The sequence below is a fragment of the Danio rerio genome, chromosome 21 (genome assembly GCF_052040795.2).
Source record: "Danio rerio strain M-AB ecotype USA chromosome 21, GRCz13ab, whole genome shotgun sequence".
NCBI classification, from domain to species: domain Eukaryota; kingdom Metazoa; phylum Chordata; class Actinopteri; order Cypriniformes; family Danionidae; genus Danio; species Danio rerio.
This window is the reverse complement of record NC_141041.1, coordinates 5,850,001-5,871,710: the sequence shown is the minus strand read 5'-3', so window position 1 is coordinate 5,871,710 and position 21,710 is coordinate 5,850,001. Positions and strand designations below refer to the sequence as shown.

The following is a 21,710-nucleotide window of genomic DNA, read 5'->3' as shown; positions in this document are numbered from 1 at the left end:
AACCCGAGTCTGGTTGGTGATGTTTGAGTCCATGCATCATCTATGATCGTGATCACATGACACGTGATGTTATCTGTGCTTTATATGAAACAAGACATTAATATTATATGAAGTATTTCATGTGTCAACTTACTTGATGTACATGTTAAACTTTCATGTCAAACATTTTAATGTTTTTGCATATGCTACAGTTTAACCTAAATGTCAAATTAAATAAAATTGTAAAAGTTTAAAATTTACATAGATTTAAAAATTTATCCTAAAAACAGGTTTTGTTATTATTGGAAACGTTCAAGGCAAATATTTGACTATATTTAATTAGATTTATGTAAAATAAAATAAAATAAAATAAAAAAACATTTACCAGTTTATTCTAAAGGCATGTTTTATTATTGTAGGAAATCTTCTAGGCAAATATTTGAGTACATTTACTCAAATATAGTGAGTTTGAGTAAATAGACATTTACTACTATGTCTGTAAATAAAATCAAATCAAATCAAATCAAATCAAATCACATAAAATTAAATTAAATTAAATTAAATTAAATTAAATTAAATTAAATTAAATTAAATTAAATTAAATTAAATTAAATTAAAAAACATAAAAATATTTTACAGTTTATTGTAAAGGCATGTTTTGTTATCAAAGGAAATCTAGGGAAATAATTGACTACATTTAATTAAATCTATGTAAAGAAAAGAAAAATTTAATTAAATTAATTAAATTAAATTAAATTAAATTAAATTAAATTAAATTAAATTAAATTAAATTAAATTAAATTAAATTAAATTAAATTAAATTAAAAAACATAAAAATATTTTACAGTTTATTGTAAAGGCATGTTTTGTTATCAAAGGAAATCTAGGGAAATAATTGACTACATTTAATTAAATCTATGTAAAGAAAAGAAAAATTTAATTAAATTAATTAAATTAAATTAAATTAAATTAAATTAAATTAAATTAAATTAAATTAAATTAAATTAAATTAAATTAAATTAAATTAAATTAAAAAATTAAAACAAAAAAATTTAAAATATTTAAGTTTATTCTAAAGGTATGTTTTAATATTGTAGGAAATCTAAACAAATATTAACTACATTTAATTAAATGTATGTAAAGAAAAGAAAAGAAGAGAAAAATTAATTAAATTAAATTAAATTTAATTTAATTTAATTTAATTTAATTTAAAAAATTAAAATATTTAAGTTTATTCTAAAGGCATGTTTTAATATTATAGGAAACCTAAACAAATATTTAACTACATTTAATTAAATGTCTGTAAAGAAAAGAAAAGAAAAGAAAAATTAAATAATTAAATTAAATTATATTAAATTATATTAAATAATTAAATTAAATTAAATTAAAAAATAAAACTAAAAACTAAAAAAATTTAAATATTTAAGTTTATTCTAAAGGTATGTTTTAATATTGTAGGAAATCTAAACAAATATTTAACTACATTTAATTAAATGTATGTAAAGAAAAGAAAAGAAAAGAAAAGAAAAGAAAAATCTAATAAAAAATAAAATACTTAAAATTATTTTACAGTTTATTCTAAAGGCATGTTTTATTATTATACGAACTGTTCAAGGCCAATATTTGACTAATTAGATTTTTGGCAAATAAAATAAACCAATAAAATAAACAAATTCTATCAAATAATTTAATAAAATAGTTTTATGATGCTTTATGGTAGTAGAAAATGTTCTAAACTATAATTATCCTATATTTAACAATGGTAATATTCTAAAATACATTTTAATTTAATTAAATAAAAAGTAACTAAATACATTTGAAAAATTCTCTAGCTTAAATAAAATGCAATAGAATAAATCCTGTACTAGAAATAATGAGGTCAGACAGCATACGTTTTGGGATATCCATGGGGTTTAGGCTGCCAAGCAGATATCGAACAGTTAATCCATCCCCCTCTTCTCTGCTCAGCCAATTGTTGCAGGCGTAAAAGAAGCGTAGGTGTGGCCTATTCATGTCAGTCACGATGACCCGGTCCAGGAACCAGCTGGCACTCATACCCGTGTTATCATGTTCAATTCTGCATGACAAAATGTATATCACAAGACATATATTACAAAAACTTAGGTTACTATAAGATGTATGCAAGCATGTACAGTACCTAAGTTTCTTTATAGGCCCAACATTGTGTGTTTTGATGCGAAACACATCTGTCTTGTTCTTTTCGAAGGCTGTTCGGCTCCTAAAACGGAGGAATAAAGCTGTGAATATACTCAAAACTAAATGACAAACAATCAAGTTTCTAATCTTTATTAAATATTATCATTTGAAATGAGACAGAGTGTGTTTAAGCCACCAGGGGGAAAACAACCTAACCTTCTCCATTGACTTTCTACAGAGGGAAGATGCCTCCTGGTCATTTCTGACCTACAACAAAAAATCTAAACAACATCTAAAAGCTGTTTTGTGACACTCAGGAACACATTTAAGTAGTTAGGTTGTTAGTAGTCTCAACATATTACCTAAACATCTGATGCTTAGTCAAACTAAACACTTGAGCAGATCTTCAGTCGTCCTCTGACTGGTTTAAATATACAATAATTTACAGAGGTCGAGTGTGCAGGAATCTTAATCAGTCTGCCAGGAAAAAGTTTGATTGGATAAAAAAGCGGCAATTTCATCTTAGTCTCGGTCTATATACAGTTGATGTCAGAATTATTAGCCCTCCTGAATTATCACCCACCCTGTATATTTTTCCCTAATTTCTGTTTAACAGAAAGAAGATTTTTTTTCAACACATTTCTAATCTTAATAATTTTAATAACTCATTTCTAATAACTTTTATCATTTCTAAAACATTTCTTTTATCATTGCCATGATGACAGTAAATAATATTTGACTAGATATTTTTGAAAAGTGATTGGCTGGTTTCAAACAGCATCATGGGTGGTCCTTGACCATTTAAAGGGGCCAAAGTTCCCAGACCTCCAGCCGTCATCTGAGGTGTGGCTTAATCAGTTCGCTATTAAAACTGTGCAGCAACATAAATTAAAAAAGAGCTGTTAGGCAACTAGAAAATAATCATCTTTATATGATTCAAGAACACAGCCTATACATATATATTTACTACTAAAAATTACTGTTGTATTTTTTCAGGTGGGTTCTTCTTTTCTTCTGTGTTTTTCTATGAGAAATCGTTAAAGTTTCCATGAAACGAAAATTAAGTTTGTCCTTTTGTCCTGGGTGATTCAACTATAGTAAGAGCTTGAGTAGCTTGTTCAGGTGTGTTTGACAAGGGTTGGAGCTAAAATCTGCAGGACACTGGCCCACCAGGAACAAGTTTGGTGACCCCTGCCTTAAAGGACTGATAGCTCCGCCTAATGGAGTGATAGTCTCGCCCTAAAGGACTGATAGCTCCACCCTAAAAGAGTGAGAGCCCCACCCTAAAGGAGTGATAGTCCCACCTTAAATGACTGATAGCTCCACCCTAAAAGAATGATAGTCCCAGGCTAAATGACTGATAGCTCCACCCTAAAGGAGTGATATCTCGGCCCAAAAAGAATGATAGCCCCGCCCAAAAGGATTTATAGCTCAGCCCTAAAGAACTCATAGCTCCGCCCTAAAAGAGTGATAGTCCTGCCTTAAAGAACTGATAGCTCCACCCTAAAAGAGTGATAGTTCCACACAAAAGGACTGTTAGCTCCACCCTAAAAGAGTGATAGTCCTGCCCTAATGACTGATAGCTCCAGCCTAAAGGAGTGATAGTCCCACAATAAAGGACTGTTAGCTCCACCCTAAAAGAGTGGTAGTCCAACCCTAAATGATTGATAGCTCTGCCCTGAATGAGTGATATCTCAGCCCAAAAATGATAGCCCCACCCAAGGGGACGCATAGCTCAGCCCTAAAGGACTTATAGCTCCACCCAAACAAAGTGATAGTCCTGCCCTTAAGGACTGATAGCTCCACCCTAAAGGACTGATAGATCCACCCTAAAAGAGTGATAGTCCTGCCCTAAACTGATAGCTCCACCCTAAAGGAGTGATATCTCCGCCCAAAAATGATAGCCCCGCCCTAGGGGACTTATAGCTCAAACCTAAAGGACTTATAGCTCCACCCTAAAAATGTGATAGTCCTGCCCTAAAGGACTGATAGCTCCACCTTAAAGCAGTGACAGCTCCGCCCTAAAAAACTGATAAATTCGCCCTAAAATAGTGATAGCAAATTTTGATATTGATTTTGATTGGCTAATTTATGCATTAGCAAATGAAATTTTTGATTTCTTTTGTTCGTGATCTATTAGATCTACTACACAAACACACACACACACACACACACACACACACATATATGTATATATATATACATATATATATATATATATATATATATATATATATATATATATATATATATATATATATATATATAAATATATATATATATATATACACACATTACGTTTTTATTAAATTCGTTTAGCACATTAAAAGTAATTACATTTTGGCTCTTTAAGTTTACTTGTCAGTGCTGGAGGTCTGTTAAATTTAAGCAATAAAAATGTCCACACGAGTCGATAAGGAGTATCAAATTTTGCATTTTATAATAAGTAAAACAAGAATTGGAATCAATTTTCAATTTTCAACCCTAGTAATAAGTCAGAAATGAAAGGTACTCAGCCTCCTTCAACAGAAAGTCAATGGAGTTGGTTGGTGGGTTTGGCTTGCAGATTATGACGCATTGAGTTCTTCTGTCTCTTTGTGTGTGTGCAAAGGAGAAACATCTGTCATTGTCATTGACCCACAAATATCATTCTATGGTCTTCTGCGCTGGCTTCTGCAAAAGCATCTCTCTAATCAAAATGCATGAATTAAAAATCAGCCAGTATGAATTACACATCCACTCACACTGCCAAATGACTCACAACACGTCCACACAAACTTACCGATGCGATGAAACCGACACACATCTGACCTGAGATCAGCACGCTGAAAAACGCACCTGCAAACTTTGGAAATGATGACATTTAGACAGATTCAGAGATTCTGTTAAATATCATCTCGATTCCAAAATGTTGCATTCTGACTGTCGGACAGCATTAGAGTCCAAAAATGGCCCTAGTCATTTCTATTCTGGTGAAACTCGCTTTAGATGAACAGATCTAACTAATTTTGCTGAATAGATAAATCCCATGAAAATGTCAGATTACCAAAAAAAAAAAAAAAAAAAAATTTAGTTACTTTATTTAAACCTACATCTTTAACAATGTAATCTTGACACTTTTCATGTGATGCAACTTGCTATTCAAATATATTAAATGCTAACAAATACATTGTAAAATAATACATTTGGGGAAAGATAAGTTAAAGTTGCTAATTATTCATGAATATGGGTCAAAAAACGAAAGGGATTTCAAGGAACCTAAACAGTAAAACTATCATACAGCTTTATCTTCATCATTTAAATAGCTTCTGTTCCACTTTGCTGTTTACAAGTAAAAATAAAAAAAGACTGTGATACATTTGACCATGATTTCATAAAATGTTACCCCAAACAACTAATAATTTTATTTTTTTTTTATCTAATATGTTTTATATGCAGTGTGGGGGAAAGTTACTTTAGAAAGTAATGCATTACAATACTGAGTTACTTCCCAAAATGTAACTAGTTGCGATACTTAGTTACTCTTTATGGTAAGTAACGTATTACGTTACTTTTGAGTTACTTTTGCGTTACTTTTTCTGACCTGGCTGAGGCTTGATCTCTTTCAGAACTTGCAGGGTTTTTTTTTTCCGTTTTTTTTAAGTGGACGAACTCTGCAATTAACAAAACACTGTTTAACTTTCATTTTCCTTAAAAAAAAGCACATATAAAAATGAATGTAGGATAATGTTATTATCAGGGAACCCCAGAGCTGTACATGCCACATATACAAATTAACAAAAGATAAAGCAATGCATTTGCTACTTTTGGACTTTTTGCCTTATTAAAAAGTAAAATTACTTTCCTTTTTCCTTTTCTTCCATCTATTAAAAAATGCAGGCCTGGTATGCCATCATAAAATGTGGAAATATCCAATAAAAGAAGGCTTTAAGACAAATGTAAATTTTTAATTATTCAAATGGACAAATTCTGAGGGAATGAGCTGGCCTGTTTGTTATTTTCCTACAGGTTTTCAATTTAAAACAAGATTGAACAGATCCCTAATTATTTTGGTTTTTTAAATAATGGATGATGTTGAATTTGTGTTTTGAAAATAAGCATTTTTTTCATATTTTTCTGTTCAAATTCTAATCTCATTACATTGTTTATAAAACTGTAATAAAGTACAGTTTAAAAGCACATTAGTAAATGAACACTTTGTGGTAAAATAGTACGGTAAGCACTTTGACAAATGTGTAGTAAATATTTTTGTTGTGTAAAAAAAGTGTGATTATGATCACCATCCGACAAGCTAATGTAGGAAATATTAGTGCTTAAAATGTCACTAAAGTAAAATGTCACATTTGAATCACATAATTTAATAGAAATTAAACAAACAACTTCAAAAATTGTCCCTTTTTGAGAAAAATTAACCATCCCTTTTCAATAGGCTGGCTATGAGCTTGTAATGAGAATATTTCTATTGCAGAAATATAACTGTGCGTTCACACTGAAGGCGGTGAGAGCGTCAAAGGTCACTCTGGCCACCCTTGCGACAACTCTGTCTGCCTTTAGCTCCAGCGGCAAGAGCATCGAAATTCGCTACATTGATCTCGTATTTAAAGAGGCCGTTGCAGCATATCAGTTACATTCCCACAAAAAAAATAAGATTTTTAGTGTGAAAATATGCAAACTTTTTATCAGATTCACCTAACAATGGAAGATCAAGCTGCATGTGGTGTGGCTTTGCTCCACTTAATTACCAATATGTGTCCACATGTCTGAAATATCCTGAAGCAGCAAAACTGTTTTGTATTGTGGCATGAGATTCCCGCTTTTTTAAATAAAAAAATATATAACATTTATGCACATCAATATCTCGCTAGTAACTTTTTTAATGTATGTTCCTGTAAGAAAACATCGGAAACAATTGGAAATTCCGCCGTTCGCAGTAATTAAACTTCTGGGGAATAACTGTGGTCGGAACCAAAGTTTACAGTGACTGTGTTCTCTGGATCTCAAGCGGTAGACTTATACATTCAGATTGCTTGACGCAGAACACTGTCATAGCTCATTATCATGAAGCTGACTTGATTTCAAATCTCCTCAATGCGCACACCAAAAAACGTGCCGCGCTGCTCCTCGCCACTTATCGCTGCTGGCTCATATTGAAAATGAATGACTTCAGGCCAATTCGACGCTCTCGCCACCATCTTCATTTCTATCTGTTCCTGTATTCTCTCATTGTGTGCAGGAATTAATGTGACTGTGTTCATTTTCATTCAGCAAATAATTTTTTTAAAGTGAACTAATTAATTAAAAAGTAACTCCAATATTATTGCTTCATTTTTAAAAGTAATGCGTTACTTTACTCCTTACTTAGAAAAGTACTATCATTACTTATAATCTTGCGTTACATGTAATGCGTTACCCCCAACACTGTTCATATGTATACACACTAGCACACATACAGGACATCTCGTCTTTGACCCATATAAACAAAGTCCATACAAATTGATCATCATTTATTTAAAACTGCTTTTATCTAATTTGATTTCAATGTCTAGCTTTTTTCCTTAGTGCTTTTAATAAGTCATTATGCAACATTAACCATCTGGACATTCATCTGAGCAATCAAAACCCTCCCATTAGTAATTAATCTCTGATCATTGATCAGCACTGATCAGGACCATTTATCACTGTAGGGAGAATTTTGAGGGTCTCTCTTTGTGCTCATATAAAATCAACACGCATACACGAGACATTCTGTATGTGTGGAGATTTTTATGAACAGCCTACCTGTTGTTTCGAGTGTTCTCATGTTTTTTTTGAAAGACCTCAAAAGGAAGTGATGTCATATGACTGAGCCATCTCATTGCCTAAATGAGAAAGCCACATGAATCTCTTCACCTTCAGATGAATGTCCAATGGTGATGCTGTATAGAGGAGAGCCAGTCCCGTGCTTCACCATGGCATAATGGAGGAGCCAAGGGTGATTAAAATTCATGCAATGAATCATTCATTTCATGAACAATCATAAAGACAATATCTGTTTCCCAAAGATGTGTGGTGGTGAATGTCATGGTTGAAGCACGAAGGATGTTCTCTTGTACAGCATTGTGCGCAGAAAAAAAGCAACGCACGGCCACACACGAGCAGATGAGGTGGCCATGTTAAAGTTATACCTCTTTTCTGTGCTGTAGATTGGAGAAGAATGCAGAATTAAATAATTAATATGGCAGAAATCCTGGCAAAATTCACAGAAATGACCACTTGCTCAAAAATGACACAGACAATTCAGCTCACAGTTGAGAGATTTGAAAGCAAAAACAATTAGTGAACATCTTGATATCTTGAAATACTAATTAATAATAATAACAACTGATAATTGAACTGGAAAAACAAACGTTTTTTATGCTCATTAAAGGCACAATACATATGGAAAATCCAAAAACCACTAGAACAGTGTTTTACATGTTGGTAACTTGTGTACTTTATTACAAATGTTTGGAAGAATTTTCAAATCCAGAGGAATAATCAACTTTATCCACTGAGAATGAGTGTGTGCTGTGTGTTCATGCTAAGGACGTCACACTCTCGACTTTCGGTTTGGTTTTATAGAAAAGAGGGAAACACTAAAGATCCTTTAATATCTTGTGTGTTTTATTAGATTGTACAGTGCAGATTTATATCAGAAGCTTAAAGTGTATTTAGTCTGATAAAACAGTGCTGCTTACTTTCCACATAATTATGAGCTGAAGAAACAGAAGCTCTGGATACAATGTTAAAAAGCATGGCATAATAAAAGCTCTGCTGCTTTTGTCACGCTCTCATCAGCAATTGTTTCAGCAATTCTCTTGTTTAACTTCCACAGCTTTCAGTCTTAGGGTGCTTTCACACCTAGACTTTTGTTTCGGAACCTGTCTCGTTTGCCCAGTTAGCGCGGTTCGTTACTCTTAATCCACCAATCTCTCTCGGATCCGCGCCAAAACAATTGTGCCAGGATTGCTTGAATCAGGTGGTCTTGGCTCAATTGAAATGAACTCTTGAGCAGATCAATTGTAGTGAGAAAGCGATACGATCCGAGTTATATCACAGTGTATTATGGATATGTAATAGGTAGGCCCACACGGAATCTGCGCGCGCAGAATTCCGCAGATTTTTCGTAGATTTTTCGCAGAATTCCGCAGATTTTTAGCCCATCATTAATTCTGTTTATTTACTTGAGTAAATTTAAGTTTATTCAGTTTTTAAATTCATTACAGTAATATTATTGACTAATATAAAAAATGTTCATCTAATTTATGTACAATACAGTTTGTAAAGTAATATTTTCTGTTTCTTTTAGTAGTTATATTATATGAGTAGATATATTATACTTTGTTTACCAAATAAAGTGAATCTAATAGGATTTGCATTTTAAACATTAAATAAAAGTTAAAAAGATATTATTTTTTATTTTACATATTACTCCCAAAATAATTTTGCAGAAATCCGCAGATTTTTTACCAAAATTCTCCGCAGAAAGCGCAAAAAATGTCCGCAGATTCCGTCTGGCCCTAGTAATAGGCATACGGCTTTATGAAGAGAGAATTATGACTAGGGCGGGAGGTAATTCAACAGACATCCCGAGTCTCCCACAAATGCACAGAGACTCCTGGATGCTTGCAAACGAGTGATAATCTACCGGTAATCATGCGTCTCCCTCCCGGTCCTCAAATATGTAGCGTACCCTTCTCACTCCTCCCCACTGCATCCCTCCTCGCTCTTCAGACACGTTGCGCGCACACTGTCAAACACCACCAACCCCCCCACCCCCCCCCTGACAGCTGAGCAGGACTCTGCAAAATAAACCCTGAAACTCTGACCAATGTGAGGAGAGTTTACTCACATGTGACTTGTTTTAGCTCTTTTGGTCCGTTTAGAAACTTTGTCGTGTGAAAGCGAACCGCTCCAAGAACAAAGAGCAACAATGTAACAATTTTAATCCCTGTTTCGGAACAACTGAATCGATTCACAGGTGTGAAAGCAGCCTTACTGTGCATCATACTACCATAATAATAAGTGTTAAATGCTTCACTCATTCATTAAGAAAATTTCTACAGGAGTACCATAGGATTCAATAAAGACTACATCTCCCATGATTCCACACTCAATTACTACGCCTTTGTTTGTAGTAAATGTGTGCCCTCTAGTGGTAGAATTACATACTGTGCCTTTAAAACCAAAAGCGTTATTACTTTGCCATCAAATTCCTGAAAACTGGTTAATGTGCACATTTGACATCTTTCTGTCTTCTGGCTGAAATTTAAATAGATAGTTCACCCACAAATTACAATTCTGCCATTTACTCCTTCAAACATGTTTGAGTTTCTTTCTTCTGTTGAACACAGAGGAAGGCATACTGAAGAATGTTGGGAAAAAAACAGCCATTGGCTATGTTTCCATTAACCTATTTTATGTGCATTTTGTATTATTGCATAAATAACTACTATTGGAAACCTCAAGATGTGCACACATTTTGAAAATGCATATAAAAACAACCTAGTCTCATTGTGGATACGTAACCAGGTCTACATTTCTGGGGACCACGAAATATGTAATCGGAAGTGCCTCTACTCACAGTTTTTGCTTTCGCAAATCCACCAGAGCCCACTGTTTACACTTTTTGATGATCTCAAATTTCTCTCAAGCATCCTCTTCTTGCATAAATCTACTAGAGAGAGCAATATACACTTCAGCCAACCAGGTCAGCTTGTCTTAGAGGTCTGCATTCCAAATCAAATTAAAATTTCCGAATAAATCGCGGGAGCGGTCGGTAACGGGTTTAATTTGGGACGGGAGCGGGCTGTCTAGCAATATCGCTCCCGACTCCTGAGCGAGCACGCGTATGTATGTGTGTAAATGAAATAGCGCAATGCTGTGTTTAGCTTGTTTGTTGCTGTGTGTGTGTGTGTGTGTGTGTGTGTGTGTGTGTGTGTGTGCGCGCGAATGATAGAGAGAGAGCTTTGCCTGTGTGTGTGCTTGGTGCTTATGTGTGTGTGTGTGTGTTAGTGCGCGCGCGCGAATGAGAGAGAGAGAGAGAGCTTTGCCTGTGTGTGTGCTTGGTGCTTATGTGTGTGTGTGTGTGTGTGTGTGTGTGTTAGTGCGCGCGCACGAATGAGAGAGAGAGAGAGAACTTTGCCTGTGTGTGTGCTTGGTGCTTATGTGGATTCAAAATTTAGTCCCGCGCAGATCTCTAGCTTGTCTGACCGACTGACCCATCCAGCCCCTTCCCTAAACCCAACCGATATTGTTTTCAAAAGCAATCTAGGAAAAGAAAAGCCGTTGTGGCGGCGTGATTTCACCACATTTTTGTTGTTTATTTATTTATTTTTTACTCTGTTTTACCTGGTTTTTGAACTGTTCTTAACCAAACTCAAACCCCGTCATTATGGTCAACTCCGTTCTGCATCCCAAGTTCATAATCGTACCTGGCGACCCAATGGGCAATCTGGTAACTCCAGAAAAGCCATCAATTTGCAGGTAAGTGGTCAACATTGCTTGAAAAAGAACAGAAGCTGCCGGCGTCGACATACCAGCCACAGCATTTGTTTTACAGATGAAATGAAGCCAGAAATCTAGACAGGGGTACATATCCACAATGTTGATAAAAAACTTATGCATACAACCATGGGCGTTGAAAGGCCTATTTTATGGAGGTTATAGCCCCCCTATATGTCTACTAGGCCCTCTTAAAACTTTTGCGATTAGCTCATAAGCTGTACACTAAATCATCGCCTCAGTCCCCTTTAAATTTGATATGAAAATGGTGGCAGAATTCGGTTCCTGCCCATCTTTTGTTTTTCATTAGATCAGCAAACCAAAGCTGAGGTGTGTGTTTATCGGTGAATTGTTATAATATCTGCTTAATTGCAGTTCTTTGATATAGATAACCTTGTATCACCTGCACACCAATGTCATTGAGGAGCAGTCAGGTTTTCTCGGCGTTCACCTCATCAGCACAGCTGTTTCCTCCAGCCAAAAGTGTAACTCTAAATTAACATTTCGCTATTTTTATTTCGAAATGAACTACCAATATTAAACACTTTACAGTTCGTGTGGCATAAACTATATTGTAGTCTTAAGCCTGATTTATACTTCTGCGTCAGGTGACCAGCGTAACCCACGGCGCATGCAACGCGCGTGGCTGTGCATTTATACTTCTGCGCGCTGTCTCTGTTGGTCTGCATTAACACTTCCGAAACGCTAGTTGGCAGTGAGGTGTAAATGTTCCTCTGTGTCGAGTTTCTTCGCTGCTTTTTTGCTTTTCCTGAACACTTCCAGGATGTACAAGTGGCTCAAACTCGCTCATTTTAAGGCAGGAACCGGCGGACGTGCAGCAACTTTAACTATGAGGTAAACACAAAACAAAACTTTCCATCCGGAGCTCCTTCACGGTACTCCACACTTGTAAACAATCGCTCGCGCCATTCGGGCGGCTCTCTGTCCCGCCCAGACTCGTCAGCGCTACCAAGCCGACCAATCACAGAGCTTACACTGAGCGTCGTTGCGACGTGTAGTTACATTTTTTGAGAGGTGCACATCAGTGACGCCGACGGCCACGGCGAAGGGCTATGCGTCAGCGCCGTAGCATACGCCGGCGTTTGACGCAGAAGTATAAATCAGCCTTTACACAGAAAGGATTAAACACAGTGACAGAACCACTAGAGAATGTACTGGTTTAACTGTCACTAAGTCACTGACAGAGATAGAAACATCAAATGTTGTCTAGTTTTAAAAAATACTTCTTATTTATTATCATCATTCAGAAATATGTGAATTAACCTGTAAGTTTAAAAATATATATTTATATGCGTTTAATTAGAAAAGTGGCAGTGGCAGTTACTTAATACATGGAAATAAATAATGCACTTGAATACAGAAAGTGGTTTTTACTACAGTAAACAGATAACGTTAGGTTTAGCCTATTTTATCTTACTCAGAACGCAAATGGCTCTGCCTGTCTATGTCATACAGTGGAAGACTAGCGACCCATATTAAACAAATATTTTTAAGTGTATAACTATTAAATTACTACTTATAAATGTAATATTAGCCTTTTTTTTCCTTATAAGGAGCTGAGCCCCCTTAAAATGAAAATCCTAAAATCGCCCCTGCACACAACTGAGTTGGATAAATGTTTTGTTTCATCATGTGATAAGATCATGTGATGAAATTGGGCAAGATGAGATGACATTAATGGACAAACCGGCCGAGCGAGCACATTGTAAAACATCTGAAATGTTGTTTTGGTATTTCTAAAATCCCTACGCAAAAGTCCAACACCACAGTGGTTCATCATAATTATTATTACTATATTATTAATACCTAGAGACCTGTCTTAAGAATCTGCGCCTCTACAGAGCATCTTATGCCTCCAAAAGCCACCACGTGTCACTACATCTTCTGAGGAATAATAATTTATTATAGAATAAAAAAGCTTACAGTGGCTTCTCCTATACTGCAGCAAACTCATTTTTTTATAATTATTCAGCACCAGTTAATCAGGTAGCGATGGTTTTGTTCTCTTTCACTCATTGGATAGAAATGCTGCTTTACTCACAAATGTTTTATGCAATTTTTCAATTTTGTGCATAAGTTGAATTGACTTGCATAAGATGTTTTGTTCCCAATAGATGTCAATCGTTGTTTTTTCAACACTCTTCAGAATATCTTGTGTTGTGTTTAACATTAAAAGAAATTCATTTAAGTATGAACCACCTGAGTGTGAATAAATGATGAGGAAATTCTTTTTTGGTGAACTATCCCTTTAAGAGAAACAACCCAAACTCTCAATATATATGCTGGCACATAGCAGAGATCCACAATTGAAGCTTAACTTACTTGCTGGCCAGGTGAACTTTGGGAGACACTCCGAACTCTCCAAACAAGGTGACGAACACATTAGCATCGGTCCCGGCACCTTTAACATCTCCTGTCACAGTCACCACCTCATACACTGAAGAAAAAGATAACATGCTTCAATTATACCTGACCTCCACAAAAAGAAAGTATCTTGTTTTCAATTGCATAAGATTACAAAGGTTGTAGTCTCAGATGCAGCATGATCCGGTATATCCCATGTAACCCTACAAGCTGCTATTTTCAACTCACTTACGTTTGTATAAGCCGAATCGCTGTAAGCAATATCTCTGTAACTTAGCCATGTTAATGGAGTGAGAGTACGACAAGGCCCTGATGCTCACCGATTCACCTCTACCTTTCTCTGAACCACTGAAGGCCCTGGACAAACAAATGCATGCCTGAACCTGAGGAGAGACTTGGAGTAACATTCAATCAGGGTTCATGAACATGTGACATTTCTTTCCCGAGTCAAAAATGTTAGGCCTACCGATAAACTCCGAACACCATGGGATTAACACAATAAATTATAATGGCATATTATATTATATAGCCTTTAACAATATGTTTTAATGAAAGATTTATTCAATATTAAAGGTATTATTTATTATTTAAACCTATAATTATATTCTTGTCATCAGAAAAGAACACATTTCTTCTTCTCAAGATGTAGGCTATATACAGTTGTACAATCTCTCCGTTATACAATTTCTGTTTAACGGAGAGAATATTTTAGCACATTTCTCAACATAATAGTTTTAATAACTCATCTCTAATAACTGATTTATTTTATCTTTACCATGATGACAGTAAATAATATTTGACTAGATATTTTTCAAGACACTTCTATACAGCTTAAAGTGACATTTAAAGGCTTAACTAGGTTAATTAGGTTAAATAGGCAGGTTAGGGTAATTAGGCAAGTTATTTTATTACGATGGTTTGTTCTGTAAACTATCGAAAAAATATATAGCTTAAAGGAGCTAATCATTTTGACCTTAAAATGGCTTTTAAAAAATTCAAAATTGCTTTTATTCTAGCCGAAATAAAACAAATAAGACTTTCTCCAGAAGAAAAAAACATTATCAGACACACTGTGAAAATTTTCTTGCTCAGTTAAACATCATTTGGAAAATATTTATAAATGAAAAATAAATTCAAAGGAGGCTAATGATTCTGACCTCAACTGTATATGGTTATGTATAAGTTTTAAGTTACTATAAAGCAATTTAAAACTGGAACTAGTGTTTTTTTTTTTAGCTAAAAATGTCCTCGTGCCTCTATTTTTATAACAAACAGAGCAACTACAGTGGTCTGACTCATGAACAAATGACTCTTATGAACCAGCTCGTTTAATGAATCATTCAAAGATTCTGGTTGCGTTTCCCAAGTTCTATCCTTATCAACAGTTGAATGTTTAAACTGTTTTGGCACAATTGTTTTTGTAAAAGCGCTATAGAATTAAAGCTTAATGAATGAACGAAAAGATACTTTTGGGAAACTCTGAAAAATTTACCAGCTTGAATCACTCCACCGAATCTTTTACTGAATGAACATACTGAATCATAACAAACAGTAGCAGCATCTTGCTAATCGTTCATTTATGTCTGAAATGAAATAAGCCGACTGTTTATAGTCGGCTTACTTACCTCCCGCTCTCACTAAATACCAGGCTTATGCTAGTAGTGTTGAATAAAATAAGCAAACAATGTAAATAAAATATGACAACAATATGCTGTGGTGCCAGAAACTTGTATTATTGTTGGCTAAGTGAATGGTCGTTTATAACGGGGATTCGTTCACAAACGAAACGCTCCCTTCATTAGAATGAGAAGTGAAAGCAGGAGAGAAGGTGTGTTTCAGGACATGGATTAGATCAAGTTTAACAGGGAGGGAGGGTAATACATTTTCATGCACACATAACACTCGCTATTTTCATTGTTTTAAAAAAATGTTTGCATACTGACCACCGGGAAAACTCCTGATCATAGATATATGTACTGTATATATGTGTATCTCTGGGTCTGGATGGTCAGACTCCACTACACCTTGGTCCCACATTCATTTCAAAGGAGCGTTACCCTGTACTAAAATGGCGACTCTATTGACACATTACTTCCAATAGACAACAGGGTAGGCAACAATGTAAATATTAATGAACCAGAACAATGAAGTCCAGAATTAATGCAAGTGTATTTTCAGTATTATAGACTCTTTTCCCAAGACTGTTACATACCAGTCAACATTGGGATGTGAAAATAAGGGTTTTTATATTTATTTTAAAGTGTTTTTGTGGATAAACAAAGCAAAAACACAGAACAGACTCACATTTAAGAGCAAGGGGCAGCCCCTGGTGGTTCGGGGGTATGGGTTGCATATAGGGAGGCTCGGCTCTTTAATGTTTCTTGCCACCCATCGGAGAAAGACTGAAAATAAGCGAGAAATACGGGAAAATACCTTTACGGGATGATAGCAAGATAGAACTGTAAAATACTGGAGAATCCCACGAAAAACGGGTGGGTTGACAGGTATGCTGTTATGACGTGCTCAACAGTCTTAAATCCTTGAAAGCTTTTAATAATTAGAGTTTTTTTTTTTTAAACGTGCACATTTATTTGTATTTATGTATGTATTGTATAATATTTGCATCAAATACCAAAAAAACAACAAAAAAAACTAGGGATGCACGATATATCGGCGGCCATATCGGTATCGGCCGATAAATGCTATTTTTAAGATTATCGTTATTGATTCGATGTCTAAATTAGGCTCAATTAGGTTAATTTGCTGTGAAGAAAAGGAAATAATGTATTTTTTGCATGCTGATTTGTGTGAAATCGTGAATATAAGTCTATATAATCATCTTGCAATTTTGAAATGATAGCTTTTTTGCTTTGAGTTTAGACTGTTCAGTTCGTAAGAGCAGTTCAATCTTTTATGAAGTTTGCTGTGTAAAAATATAACATTTTGAAATATTTATAATTATCGGCCTATATATATTAGCTATCGGCCTCCAAGTCTGAAGAATTATCGGTTATCGGTATCGGCCAAAAAAATCCATATCGGTGCATCCCTAAAAAAAAAACTAATTATCACTCATGCGAGGTGTTTCTACTGCAGTGTCTATGAGGGCAGGAGAGTAAATTTGACATTTTTCTTTCTTCTTGCTGCCGTTTTTGTCCTTGAGTCTTGATAACACCATCGTGGAGTTTTTCTTTTATTATTTCAACAAATAGGATTGTAAAAATTATTTGTTGTACTCTCCTATTTACTGCACCCCAATTTTATCCAGCTATGACGACTTCTGCTACTGATAAACCCAGAAATGTGAAAAGGGTCCATAATCAGATCTGAAACCAGCTTTTCTAATTCTTGATTATCTTTTTTTAATTAAGCCAGGGTGAGGATCTCAGATCAGTGCTAAGCGATAACCTCAACCCGATGTGCTTTGCTTGACTGAGGCGGACAGAATGACGTCTGTGGTGATGAATGAGGTTTTGATGGGTCCATGAAAAGGCTGATTAGAGTGTAATGTTTCAGGCCATAGAGAGGTGCCCGTCTGATTCAAATCTACTGCTGGCATGATGCCCGCTGGTCCGTTCCCTCATGAAACTGCTGCCAAGACACTATAATAATCAGCCAATCATGACACGTCTCTGCTGTGCCAATCAGAGACCCACGGAGCCGCCTGCCAATATGAAATCCGGAAGGTTCTCTGACTGGACGCTAGTAGAATTATCACAATTGTATTGCAGTTACTGACAGCCATTCATTCATTCATTCATTCATTCATTTTCCTTTAGCTTAGTCCCTTTTTCAAGGGTCACCACAGCAGAATGAACCGCCAACTATTCTTCAACTATATGTTTTAAACAGCGGATGCTCTTCCAGCCGCAACCCAGTATTAGGAAATTACTGACAGTCCTAAGTGAAAATTCTGCAATTATTTACTTTCCACTTGTTTCAAACCTGGCAACACAGTGGCTCAGTGGTTAGCACTGTCGCCTCACAATAAGAAGGTCCCTGGTTCGAGTCCTGGCTGGGTCAGTTGGCATTTCTGTGTAAAGTTTGTATGTTCTTCTCGTGTTGGCGTGGGTTTCCTCCGGGTGCTCCGGTTTCCCCCACAGTCCAAAAACATGCTGGTATAGGTGAATTGAATAAAGTAAATTGAAGTGTATGTGTGTATGGGTGTTTCCCAGTACTGGGTTACAGCTGGAAGAGCATCCGCTGTGTAAAACATATGCTGGATAAGTTGGTGGTTTATTCCACAGTGGCGACCCCTGATGAATAAAGGCACAAAATTGAAGGAAAAAGAATGAATTAATATCTATAATATGTAAATTAACATTTGCCCATATTTTGCGATACATGTTTTATTATTATATTTTTAATGCTTCTGAATTGCATTATGGGGCTTTGATTTTACCATCAGCAACTTTTGATGATGAAAATTATGAAAAAGTGACTTTCATTGACATTTTTAATAGTTAAAACTGACATAACCCATATAGAAATCTGATAAAAGAAAATGTATGCAAATTACATACATGAACTTACACAAGGATTTCAGATATATTCATTCCTTCATTCATTTTCTTTTCAGCTCAGTCCCTTTATTAATCCCCTTTGAATTTTATTTCTTTTTTAAAATTCTCCAAAATGATGTTTAACAGAGCAAGGACATTTTCACAGTATGTCTTATAATATTTTTCCTGCTAGAGAAAGTCTTATTTGTTTTAGCTAAAATAAAAGCAGTTTTTAATTTTTTTAAAAACTATTTTGGGGTCAAAACTTTTAGCCCTTTTAAGCTAATTTTTTCCAGATAGTCTACAGAACAAACCATCATTATACAATAACTTACCAAATTACCCTAACCTAGTTACCCTAATTAACCTAGTTAATCCTTTAAATGTCACTTTAAGCTGTATAGAAGTGTCTTGAAAAATATCTAGTTAAATATTAATTACTGTCATCATGACAAAGATAAAATAAATCAGTTATTAGAGATGAGTTTTCTCTTCATTAAACAGACTTTGGTGTTAAAAATAAACAGGGGGGCTAATAATTCTGACTTCAACTGTATATAGCTAATAAAAAGTTCCATAATATAAATTGACAGGTATTTTTACAGCCTATATAGCTAATAAACTCCATAATATAAATGAACAGATATTGTTACAGCATATGTGGCTAATAACAAATTCCATCATAAGTTATTACAGCATAAATAGCTAATAAATTCCCTAATATTCCCCCATATTGATTGTATAATCAATTAAGAATCCTTTTATTCTTCTCTCTTCTATTTCTGTTTGCACTGCTCAATCGCTGACATTCAAGTAATCAATTAGGAGAAGTTCTAGGGTTAAAAGAAATCCAACCTGTGAGAAACCGAGAGGACGGGGGTGCCTGACTGAAAGCAGAGAAAGAGAAAGACAAACGCAGAGAAAGAGAAAGAGACAGCTCATCTCCGGAGAGGCAGACAGTTTGACAGCGGGTCGAGTGCTCTACTTAACCAAAGTCGTCAAATTTAATCTGCTAATTAAAGAGGATAAATAATCAACAAATAGCAATTCTGTGGTGTTTTTGCCCTCGTGAATGAGCAAACGGTATGGAAAAAGGTTATGGAGGACAATTCATGTTTTTCTTGGTTCTTACATGAAAAAAGGGGCTGTACAACACAACCTTGTGTATTTAGTCTTCTGAAGTTATATATTTTTAAATAAGATACTTGCCAAGAGATGATCAATGATACTCTTCTTCATCAGAGTCATCAGAGGATTTTACACTTTTAAAAAAGCAACCCAGGCTCATTCTGATGACGTACCCCTGTATACATTTCTGGAGAGTGCCAAATTTGTCCAAGGAAATATGTTTTTTTGCAATTTTTGTTTTCAGAAAATTTACCAGAGGCCGCTGTGTACGCTTTTTGAGCTCTCACATTTCTCTTGCAAGTGCCATTCACGCCTGCTGTTCTTGCGTAAATCCACCAGAGGCCATTGTCGACTGACTAACTCAGTGGTTCTCAAAGTGGGGGTCGGGACCCCCTGGGGGGTCGCGGGACAATGACAAGGGGTCGCTTGGTGATATCCAAAACTCAAATAAATTTTATTAAACTATTAGAATTACCATATTTTATTCATAACCGACAGAATATAGTTAATAGTTGCATTAAAGTAACAGCAACATAAAAATAACAATCAGCCATCAGCCTTTAATTTTAAAAGCAAAATGTAATTAAATCCATAAATTACTTTAAAAAACATTATATGGCTAATAGACTATTGCATTTTTGTGTTGTCAATAAGCTCATGTTTATATTTGCCTATAGTTGTGTCTGCAACGTTTACATATTTACAGTACAACCACCTTAAAAAATGGGGGTCGCGAGCCACTGATATGATTATTTTTGGGGTCGCGGCCTGAAAAGTTTGGGAACCCCTGGACTAACTGACCGTGGACCAACCGATAACGCCCCTCACCCCCTTCCTTAAACCCAACCGATAGTTTTTAAAAAAAACACCAATTGACCAGCGTCCACAAACTTTCTCAATGTAACGACGGGGAGCGACACATACAACTGAGGTAAGATCCACAATGCAGGTTTATTCGTCGTCAGGCAAGCAATGGTCAATACAGGTGCAAATGGGTATGTGAAGGCAGTCCAGAATCGTAATCAGTAACAGGCGAAAGGTCAAAAGGCAGGCGGCAGACAAAGACAAGGATGCTAACAAGGCTAAGGTCGGTACACAGGATAACAAGACTAGGAAACGCGTTGTAGTGCTACTTACAGTGAACAAGACTCGGCAAAGTGAATAGGTGAGTGTGTGGCTTAAATACTGTGTGCAATCAGTCTCTGACAATCCTCATGTGGTGCGAGTAATCAATCTAGGTGAGGAAGCATGTGCGAGTGTGACCAGAGTGCATGTATGAAAATGTAGTCCATAAATGGCGGATTTGTAGTCCATGGTTATAGTTAGTGAAATCCAGCGATCTTATGAAAGACGATCGCTGGTAATCGTGGCACTCAAACCCAACCGATAGTTTTTAAAAAGCACAGATAGACCAACGACCACCCACTTCCCTAAACCATTCCCAAAAAATTTTGAAAAAGCACCGATATACCAGAGACCACGCACTTCTAGAACAAGAAACGCCCGCAGCTGATTTTTACAATTTTTCAGATTTTACCACATTCTCATCCTGTTATTTATTTTGCTTATTTTATTTTTTGGCTTCACTGGACTCGAATCCCATTGTTACGATCAGCTTTGCTTTTTTGTTTTAAATCTGCCGATGTATGCGGCGAGCCACTGGACAAACTGAGAACATCAGAAAAGCCGTCCACAAGGAGGTAAGCGGGCAGCTTTAAAAGACAAAATGCAGCCAGTACTTCTGGCTACATCATTCGTGATCTCTAAAAATGTATATAGGGGGACGTTTATTAGAAATGTCTATGTTGTAAAAAAAATGGGGTAGTAATTTTCCCTCCAAAATTATAGTAAAATATTAGTGGATTAAACATTCTGAATTTAAAAGATTTTGAAGTAGAAAGACTGTAATGCATTGTAAAATATATGCGTACATTCGCATTTTTTTCATATATTGTGGTTCTTGTGGAGTTAGGATGATTCTAAGGGCCCACACACTTTTGGGGATCAAAGAGTTACTATTAGGAGGCCACCCAAACA

The 21,710-nt window shown here is 35.4% G+C and overlaps 1 protein-coding gene across 1 annotated transcript in view; it reads right to left on the bottom strand.

Annotated features, from left to right (window-relative positions):
- Nucleotides 1-21,710, bottom strand: part of loxhd1a (lipoxygenase homology PLAT domains 1a) — a 193,293-nt gene that overhangs the window by 170,135 nt on the left and 1,448 nt on the right. The window contains exons 2-4 of the mRNA XM_087300574.1: nt 14,002-14,116; nt 2,138-2,218; nt 1,872-2,056 (exon numbers count right to left, since the gene is read on the bottom strand). Of these exons, the coding sequence (XP_087156700.1) occupies nt 1,872-2,056; nt 2,138-2,218; nt 14,002-14,116 (381 nt within the window). The remainder of the gene's footprint in view (nt 1-1,871; nt 2,057-2,137; nt 2,219-14,001; nt 14,117-21,710) is intronic.